The 10,442-nt window shown below is 37.5% G+C and overlaps 3 protein-coding genes across 3 annotated transcripts; all 3 read right to left on the reverse strand.

The window, feature by feature from the left end:
• Positions 1-237: 237 nt before the first annotated feature.
• On the reverse strand, positions 238-4,530 carry LOC101301759. The gene is made up of 6 exons (XM_004294151.1): positions 4,496-4,530; positions 2,769-3,276; positions 2,513-2,656; positions 1,838-2,078; positions 1,177-1,677; positions 238-902 (listed from the first exon to the last, which is right to left on the reverse strand). The coding sequence occupies exons 2-6, from the start codon at positions 3,261-3,263 to the stop codon at positions 469-471; spliced, it is 1,815 nt and encodes a 604-aa protein (XP_004294199.1). The 5' UTR covers positions 3,264-3,276; positions 4,496-4,530; the 3' UTR covers positions 238-468.
• Positions 4,531-5,901: 1,371 nt separating this feature from the next.
• Positions 5,902-7,912, reverse strand: LOC101305248 (F-box/kelch-repeat protein At3g06240-like). The gene is made up of 2 exons (XM_004294163.1): positions 7,893-7,912; positions 5,902-7,216 (listed from the first exon to the last, which is right to left on the reverse strand). The coding sequence occupies exon 2, from the start codon at positions 7,150-7,152 to the stop codon at positions 6,121-6,123; it is 1,032 nt and encodes a 343-aa protein (XP_004294211.1). The 5' UTR covers positions 7,153-7,216; positions 7,893-7,912; the 3' UTR covers positions 5,902-6,120.
• Positions 7,913-9,109: 1,197 nt separating this feature from the next.
• Positions 9,110-9,684, reverse strand: LOC101306122. The gene has a single exon (XM_004294166.1). It carries the CDS (start codon positions 9,521-9,523, stop codon positions 9,110-9,112), a length of 414 nt encoding a protein of 137 aa, XP_004294214.1. The 5' UTR covers positions 9,524-9,684.
• Positions 9,685-10,442: the final 758 nt, after the last annotated feature.

A 10,442-nucleotide genomic window follows, 5' to 3' on the forward strand; every position in this document is an offset into this window, starting at 1 on the left:
TTAGGGGTGTATTTAAAATTACTCTTGAAGATATTGTGCGATACCTAAAAAAGACGTGCTACCCTAACCCCAGGGATTCACGTTTACTTAAGTTTTGTCTTGTGTTAACTTCACGGAGAACATTTGGATGCTGTGTCGCAGATTTGCTTCCGACATCAGACAGTCAGACACTATCCTTGAAACTTATATCAAAAGAGATTACAAGAAAGGAGAGACACAAAGAACAAGTTGTTAATTGGTAGAAAATATGAAGCTACTTCAGATTGTGGGTCTCCCCTTGAATTCAAATTCCCAGCCTTAAAATCCAAAAGACTTAACACGGCAGCTGGATTACAATTGCTCTACAACAAGATTACAGATATCAACTTCGATCCTTGGAGCAACCTCCATCAGACATCAAAGTAGCTCTATAACCAATTAAACTTAACTCGGGTCAGTTCCCCAAGCTTATAGCCAGATATCTCATGTTCATTTTGGTTCTACAGTACTGGTTGAAGTATCCGAACGTCTTCTCTTAGCCTCATTGTCACCCAACTGCAGTGAAAAGCAAATATCTTCATCACAGCCATTCCTCAATGACGAGAGATTCTCAGAAACTGTTCTACCCATCTGATTCATTTTATGTAGCGGGGAACCACTTATGAAGCTTGGAATGAACTGATGTTCAACGCTAGGAACCGCCTTAGTCCCATCTTCTAGATGGAACTCCGTTTCCACTAATGATGGACTCATAGGGAGGCTTCCAGGTTCAACATCTAAAGGGATACGCTGGATTTGGAGACCTAGAGACTCGAACTTATCCTCAGGCCCTTCCTTTGGAAGTAACCCATCAAGAGGTGACGAGTCACCAACAGTGGATCCAATTGCAGTTGCTGACACGCTCCTCTGTTCTTGTACAGCCACTGCATAAGCATTTAGATAGAAATTAATGAAGTCATAGACATCCACATGTATGTGCAGATTCTACATGAAATAATGAGTGAAATGAAAATACTAATAAGAAATGATATTATAAATCAATTCATATTAGGTTTGTCTTAGTCAATATATGCACTTGTCCTAGTAAGTTCATTCAAGGATCGTGAGTGAAGAAAGATCAAATGCAGACCAGCTACAAACAAGAACTTTGAAGATACACAGATACAATACAAATAAGGGTGAAAAAGTAAAACCAACCTTTCAGCCCTTCATCAGTTGTGATGAGGTCAAGTTCAAGGAGATGGAGAAGACGCCCTAGATCAACTCCACTTGTCCAATTCTCCGGAGGTTGACCAATTTTCAATTTAAGACGGCCTCGGTTTGCAGTCCCACCCCATATGATCCCAATGGGCCGTGGCTTCTCACCATTCTCACCTTTTAGTGTTATGAGGCTCCCACTGTCTCCTTCAAGGTCAAACGTCTGCTGGTTCTCCCCAACAACAAGAAAATCAGTCAAGAAGCATATGCCTTTCTCATCATTGTACTCAAGGGCATAGGCCAATACAGTTCCAGCTGTCAAGCCAGAACTTCTTCCAACTTTCATCACATGCTTTCCGATAAGGGTACTGATCGGAGACTGCAAGTCTATTATCTTCACATCCCCAATCCCTCCTACACCTTTCACAGATGTAGTAACAGTAGACATGTCAAAATCATCAGAAAATGGGATGAATGCCCCGTCTGCTCTCACAAATGTCTCTGCAATTAACATAAATGGGAAAGATGAATATGTACTGCTCTTCCTTCTGTTTCTTTGTTTTTACGATAGAGTTTGTTCCATTAACAAAATGGTTGGACATACAAAGTCGAGCTCCAAATGCAATGTATGCTACATAACCAACAATTAGATCCTCATTACCTGGGTTAATTCCAGCAAAAATCCCGTACCAGAGCTCATCTGTGATGAATGAGGTAGCTCTCTCCACGGCACCAAGGTACACACCAGGTCCAAGTGAAGGGGGCAGGGGATGGAACATCTTTTGGTTTGGGTAATCCAAGTCAACTGCAACATGACGATTTGTAAGAAAACCAACTTGTCTGCTCCCAGTTTGGCTTTTAACTATAGCACCCAAAGTCCCGTATGTCTCCTGACTTGCCACCTGACAAGCAAAAGAAACAGTGTCCTTACCATCATTCTCATTTAAAGTTACTCAGACAGTTAACAGAATCATACGTGGAATTACTCAAGTACCAAAAGAAGGTACTAGATTTAAGTAGTAAACATAAGCAGGCACTTCAACAGTTATCTTACTAGGAAAATGCAAATGGCTCTTGCGGCAGCAGCCTTTGACATAGCCCATTAAGTCATTGACTTTGGTTTACTGGACTCAAGAAACTAAATGAGTTGGTACATATAATATAAGAATGAAACATAAATCAAGGCTATAAAGCTTTAAATATTTATTTAATAGTACAAATTATTAGGAATATTAGCCATTCCCCACCAAAAACAACAGAAAACACAAACTAGTGATTCCACATCCATAATCTAGTGCATAGAACAAGTTAAGCTTGGAAGTTAAAGTAAAAATACCTGGGAACCTGAACCAATGCGTGGATCACCTCCACGTAAATCATCTACGATTTCAGTGTACAATTGTTCTTTGGGAGCAGGCTCGGGTGCACCAAAATATGAGAATTCTACCACATCCACATCACACCATACACCTCCAGGCCCCTGATTAAGTGAAAAAGGAAAAAAATCAGGTGGAACCCTTGTCTTCCACAAAAAAAAAAAGTTTAGTTAAACAAGAAAGAAGAATCTAATCGTACTATCATTCTTTCCTGACCTCTAGAGCAGTGGGTAGACATTGTATTGGGCTTAGCCATTGCTTGTGAACTTTTCTTGAAACAAAGACAAGGATTGCTGGTATGTCTGTTAACACACCCCTTCGAATCCGAAAGCCAATTGCTGTTCCAAGACTGTAACATCGCAAAATCTTGCTATGAAATGCCCTAATAGTCATCAGTTCAAGCAATGTGGTTGCTTGCTGCCCCTTTGGCAATTGACCAAGAGTTTCAGGCAGGACACCTTTCTGTAGATTAGTAAAATAGTTTGCCCTCTCTTCAGCTGCATCATTCAATCGACTTGAAGTAGGCCATGAGAAGTACGCAGCACTAGTCTCACAGTGCTGTCCAGCTGATGCAAAGGGTTGAAGTGTTGGTGGACTTAAGGAAGGCAAATTAGAATGGCTACAACAGGATCTCTCAAGATCTAAAGCTGACTCCTCCGATGGTGTTGAACCAGAACAACGCATCCTCATATTAAATCTAGCCCGGTCCATCTTTTTAGTTCACCTACAAACAGCATAATGAAAAAACTGAAGGAGATCAATTACCGATACTAAGCTATTAATATTATAGCTTACAGAAGAGAAAATAAAGAATATTAAAGAAAAAAGATGAGAGCGAAACCAAAAACAAAAGGTTGCAAAATTTGGAACAAATAGAAATAGAAATATTCGCTTGATTTCCCCGTAACAAGGAGCGTAATGAAACTGGTAACAATTAAGGTAGTTCGAAGCAGTTAACAGTTCAAAGGGAGTTATAGAAACGAGTAGGAAACTTCTCATTCCAGCAAATAAAATCTCCAGTTAAACTGACAGAAGTAAGCTAATGGGAACACAACGTATTACACCTATTGTCAGAAATGCAAATGACAGTGTAAGACAGGTATCCGACATGATGATCAATAGGGTAGACCACACAATCCCGATTATGAATGTATACCACACATGATGATCAGTGAGTTATCTTACAGAGTAAAGACGCTCCACAGAATCAGACATGAAGGTATACCATGACTTCCTTAAAGCTGAAATCCGAAAAGTAAAAAAAGAATTAAGAAACATCTTCCTACAGTAACAGCAGGGCCAATACACTTAAAATTAACATAATTTGTATTTATGATGTTTTCCACTATACATAAAACAAAGGCATGATATGCTGCACTTAAAACAACTTTTTGACCTCTTCCAGAGTGATGATCAAAACATAAATCTCTACGATGGAGTCCTCATTTTTCAAAAAGAAATGATTATCCTCCCCACTAATGTCTGGCCGCTAGAAGTGGAAGAAATGAAGAGAGAAAAACAATCCAAATATCAAAATCTAGTGCTGTCTAGCTTCAAAGAAACAATTTTTACCAAGATTCACTGTGAGATTCACTGTTGAAATCTAGAAACATTATCTCCATCTCATTTTCCTTTTATGTCTCACTAACCAAACACACCAGAAGCAATGGAAATTGGTAAAGGAACTTGCTTTATAATCAAAGTTTCAGTCTTCAAATTGACTACAAGCTCTGATTTCCAATCAGTTTTCTGTAAACTCATACAGTTTTAGATACCAGAAACTCCAATCAAAATCACAATCACAAGGCCAAAGGGAATATATAACTATGAACTCATCTATATAATAACTAAAAAAAAACCCAGCTACAATCACAATCTCTTTCATACAAAAACTTGAACAAAAACCAAACACTCATAAAATGAGTTCTAAGAAGATAACTCACTGATCAAGAATGGCAGAGACGAGGCAGGACACAATAAAGTTATGTGGGTCCTTTTGCAAGAACCTCACAGTTACTGAGCAACTCAAAGCAAAACCAACCCAGATAGCAATTCAGCTCAATTTGACCAAGAAAAAGCTTCTGGGATTGCCACTGAAGAGTGAACCCATGGAAAATTAACAATTCAGTAAAGTTAAGCAAGCAGCTTTGTGCGCTTATATTAATGAGTTTATGGGGAAGAGAGTCTGGTGGGAAATACTGTATTGTGTAGGGGGCTGTGTGCTAAAATAACAAGACCCAAAAAGAAAAAGTGCTATATGGTTTTGAAAGCTGCCTCTGTGATTTGTAATCTTACCAAAATGATTTGTATCTTCACTATTTTGGGTCCTTGAACTTGAACCAAGAAAAGAAAAAGAAAAAAGAGGTTGAATTGATTAATATGGTTATAGTTGAGTTCAGGAGCGTACAAGGATGGAGGAGCGTACCATGTAGCATCTGACATATATTGAGGCCTACGAAGTATGAACAGAGTGTTTGTCTGTGTCACGTCAGAATACTAATCACTTTGGGAAATGTAAAATATGATCCGAGTATAATGAGAGTGAGAGAAAGCTACGCGTATATCATACTTTTATTTTACATGTATTTGAATAAAAATTACAATATTTTGAATCAAATTACAAACATTGAAAACAAATTTATTAAATTTATTTACACTATTTATATGAAGTTAAACAAAATTACAACTATGAAAACAATTTGTTCAAAAAGTTGTAAAATAGTTGTACATTTTGTAATTACAAGTATTAGAACAAAATTACAAACAATACTACTAAGCATTATCGTTTTGACTACAAATATGTTGTCATATTTGTAAATGTAGGTATCACATACGGGTATGTACCATAGAATTTCCCAATGAAGAATCTGGAATGTTAACTCTTTCCTGAATTTCTTTTCTGATTATTTCTTAACTAGGAATTTATGACTGCTCTTTTCCAACTGAAGTTTGTGATTTCTTAGCTAATGACTATAAAATATCTTTTAACGATAAAGTTAAACCATGAAACATTGAGCAATTTGACCAGGATTATAACCATTCAAGTTTTCAACTTGTTTGACAGACAAGTTTACACTTTTTTTCTCATTTTGAGTGAGATTCGAATTTCAGAACTCTACCAACATTCAGTTAGAGAGAAATATCTCGTATATTTGTTTGCACAATGGAAGTGATTATGTAATTCCTGAAGCACGGATAAAGATTGCAGAGTCCCCATTAGGCACCAAGTGATCTTGGGCTTGGCCTCGAAACACATTTCCACCTTGAATCAGTGTGCCAAAAAGATTGTGTGAATTTTCACATCATCAAAGTATCATTTCACACTTCTAAAAAAATCATTTCACACAGACACTACAAATTTACAGGCACACTTCAGAGGAGCATGCATAGTATAATTCATGTATACTGTCATAACATATAACCAGCTTCAAGTCTGGGGCACATGAGGAGAGTATGCACCAAAAATAACTGGAGGTTTCACTCAATGCACCACCAATTTCATAAACTTTGCTTAGTTCAAAACAACAATTACCTAGTGCATAACAAACACTAAATTAAACACCAGAATTTAGTTCAGCCGAAAGTTTGGAGAAACAAGACTCTCCACATACACATCCACATAGAATGGAACCTGGAGGCCATTTGCCAATAAACATTTACAAGTTCCGTCCCTCGGATTGAACAGAAGCATTTCCCTCCGATTTCTTGCCACCAAAATCTTGGTATTCTTCCAGTAACATAATGGCTGCAAAGAAAAGAATGGCTCGGCAATCAAAATCCTGGTCCATGACTCCTTCACACCATACTCTTTCATAATCCAAAATACACGCTGCCTGTCATGATCATTGTGGTGTAGCAAACAAAGACAGTCCCTTAAGACACCAGTTGTATAGCCATTAGAATCTATAACAGATTCAGGTGGGGACAACCCTGAGAACTTCTGCCCTGCTAAATCTAAAGCAGCAATTACAGGGAGATGATCAGGGCCCATGCACAACCAGTGGACAGCTCCATTGAGAGTAGTCCCTGGATTTTTCAAAAGATGTTTGTAAGGAAAGTCCTGAACAGTTTTCCATGAATTGTTTTTCAGTGAAAAGATGAGCACACTGCAGCCCTTATGAATTTTAACTAACATGTAATCCTTGACAGAAGGAGCATAACCAAAACCATGTACATCATAACCCACTTCAGCACAGGGATCAGCATGGCTTGACATGGGGCAATCGGGTACTCTCATGGACTCCCGAGTTGAAGGATTAAACACAAAGAATGCTTCTGGTTGAGGCATAATGCAGACCAAACCATTACAAGAACCAAGCATTTGAATCCACTGATTGTTGAGATCGCCCTTCAGAGGAAAATCAAGCACAGAGGGTAACATATCATCATCTATAGGTGCTTCTTGGTCCAAGGAGAAGAGAGCCTTATTGGAACTGAGAATAAGTTTTTGCTTCTGGTGTCTGCTGAGGTGGGTTGCAATGAAGTGGGGTTCATGGGTAAGAAGGAGCCATGTCTTTGACACACACCTAAATCGACAGATAGACTTGGCAGGAAGTCGAGAGAGTATGTCTATGATGGTATCATGTGAAATTTTAGACATGCTTACTTCACTTGCCAGTTGACACTGAAATATCAGATAGAGAGCAATTTGTGGCCACCTAAATCTGGTCTGCACCACAACCCAAAGATAGGCAGACTTATTATTGTGTGAGAAAATACATCCAATAACACTATAATAATGTGTGTGGAGGAAGAAACACATCAAAAATTAAACTTTACCAACCAGATAAAAATCCAACAATTTGATCCCTTTCAGTAAAAAAATTTGTCCAAGAAAGAGTTTATATCCCAAAGCAATCAATCCAGTTTCTCAATTGGCTATGAAGTAAGATTTAAATGTCAACCAAAATCCAAAGACAGCAAAAGGATCTCTAAATCAGATAGAAAACTGATCTCTAAAATGTAAAACTCATACACTGCAGGTTTTTCTCTGTTCCAATTCTTCTACACTATCAGTTGCCAAAGACACAGCTTTTACCACACAACCAATCAGTCCAGGATCACAATCGCTTATCAGTTAGCATTCACTATCATAATAACATTCAAACAGTGGAAATACAATACAAACAGATATCAAAGTCAAAAACTGTTCATGGGTCTGTAACTTTCTGCAAGAAATTACAAACCTTTACATAAATATCAATGAAGAAGCACAGAAACCCAATCTGAGATCAACCCGTTTTCACATCAAGTATAAGCAAATTTGGACACAAGGCATCAAAGAGTGACAGTTTGAAGGCATCGAATGATATATGCGAGGATGGTTCAGAACCCACTTACAAATCACAATCTGACTTCTTGTCCTACCCTGTTTCGCTTAGAGATGCTTCTTCCTCTATCAGAACCGAGACTGGCAATACTTGAGAAGCAGAAACGAAGTCAAGAAATAGGGGTGTTGGGTCCTTCGGTGGAAGAAGAAAAAGAATATATGCCAACTAGTCTCCCACACGGAATGCACTGTGGCATAAAATTTGAGGTTAACTAGGTTTTTTGTCCAAGAATTTGACATTCAACCACCATTCAATGGAAATTATGTGTTATTTCTAAATTTATAACGGGCTAGCATATTTGTTTTTAAAAATTTAGATTTGGGTTGATTTTCTTGTAACCGAAATCCGTTTCATAAGTTTTTTTCCCAAAACACGGCAAATTTATTATTTTTGAAAACGACATCTCAATTCACACTCAACATTTATTTTGTTATCATTTTCGACTCTAATGATTTTGTTTTGTATAATTCATGTTTAGCGAGTTGTGTTACACTGACCCAATTCATGTTTAGCGATTTATGTTGCACCGACCCAAATTTATCAATCAATCTAATGATGATGACTTATATTATGAGGTTAATAATTATGATAGGTTTAGACCGTTTAGTTAATCAACACTCGTTGACGAAATGTGGTCTGGTTTTCATCGATTTGGTATATATATAATGCATATCATGCAAGATTAGCTTTCAAGCAATTAACTGCACTAACAAGTAATTGTGAAGGGTTAGCAGTGACGTTGAGAGGTAAAGTGATGTCTATTCTTCAACATGATTACCATACGATGATTACGATCTTAAACTGTGGTGACAGCTCCAGATTCAGGGAGTATTTCTAGAAGGTCGATATGAACCTCAAGCCTCTCTGAATTGCTAACTACGTATGATCAATAAGATTGAAAATACAGTATTGTTTGTGTAAAAAATCAATACGTACAGGTCGTATACATGTAATTTGAGATAGCCTTTAGGACATTTTATTTAAAAATCATCAAGAAATATCATATATAAAGTGCAACCCCATGAGTGGAGTTAATCACCAATATATGATCACATTAGCATATGATGTAATATCAAATCAAATGCAATGCGTTAGAACTTCGAAGAAAAGACAAGAATACCTAACTAAACAGAAGTAATAGCATCATAAAGAGAAACCAAACCATTAAACAGGTTTCAATTGACGCAGTTTCAAACCTAACTTGATCAATTCTCTATTCAATCAACATTAGAACACATAGAGTGCAGCCAGTTCCTCCAAAGACTCTGAAGTACCACCAAAGCTTGGATCTCCATTCTCCAGCATCCATAACAAGTGATCAAAGAGAACCACCTCGCATTTCACCAAGATATCCTCATGATCTTGATCATCTCCTCGATAGTTATTTTTCTTTTTCGAATTCGATGACTTGTCGATTAAAGCATTCAACAAAGGATGGTTCAGGTACTTGGAGCTGATCACGTAACGCTTTCTGGTGCTTCCAACAAATATAGTAATTTGCTGATGATTCTCATGCACGATGTTGCCATCATAGAAATCTTCTCTAGTCGATTTGGACCGCAGACTGCTGTACGATGAAGATCTCCCTAGCTGGCTTGACAAGCTCTTGCACTTCCTTAATAGCAAACTGATCTTCTTCATATTTTAGGTTTCTAATTTATGAGCTAGAGATCAAAAGACAGAAAACAAAACACGGGAAAGCAGAAGGAAGAGAGAAAGGATAGGTTTGAATATGAAATGTAGAGAAACGAAGATGGTTGAGAATTGAGATCTATGGGAAGCTTGAGAAAGACTCAGAGATCAAGGAGATAAATATGTATAGTGTATTTTAAGATGGGATTAAGTGGGTTTGGTTGGTGTGGAGTCTTTGTTTTCCGGTGCCTGGGGTCTTAGGAGCATCAAACATTTTTAAAACATTACGAAATGAGGTAAAAAGTGCATTATAAAACATAAATAGCGAAACAACGTTAGAGCAACACATGATAAAAAATAAAATAAAAAAAGTGAAATCCACACGACTCAAATTGAAATCCACACACATTTTTTCTTTTTTTGGTTAACACATTCATAAAAGGACAAATTTTAAGTCACTAAAAGACAAAATTTAAGTAACCAAAAAAAGTAAAATAGTGTGTGAATTTCAATTTATGGTATATGTTAATCTGAAGAGGCCATCGGCAAGAGAGCATGTTCCTTTACCACAAACTCGTCGTAAATCATCGACGATGGCAAAGTGAATGTCAAAATAACCGTTCCCAAGTGGAACCAAACGCCATGGTGCCGAGGGTTTCCAAAGATCATCAAATAATTGTTTAAGAGCAGAAGTCTTCAATGGAGTTGAACCCTTACGTAACAACAGCATACCAATAAGATTGGTTTTGAAGTTCTTCAATTGTTCTTGGTATAGGGCCTCGTTGATTTCACATCCCAAAAAAAAATTTACATTGAGATATTTGAGGAAACTAAACGGTTTTTAAGTGAGGTCTTCTCAAATTCGTCTTTCAGTCCTTCTGTTCTTTTTCAGCGATTCATTGCAGCCCTGCTAGATGCTGAGGAGTAA

Source organism: Fragaria vesca, linkage group LG3 (assembly GCF_000184155.1).
Source record: "Fragaria vesca subsp. vesca linkage group LG3, FraVesHawaii_1.0, whole genome shotgun sequence".
Taxonomy (NCBI): domain Eukaryota; kingdom Viridiplantae; phylum Streptophyta; class Magnoliopsida; order Rosales; family Rosaceae; genus Fragaria; species Fragaria vesca.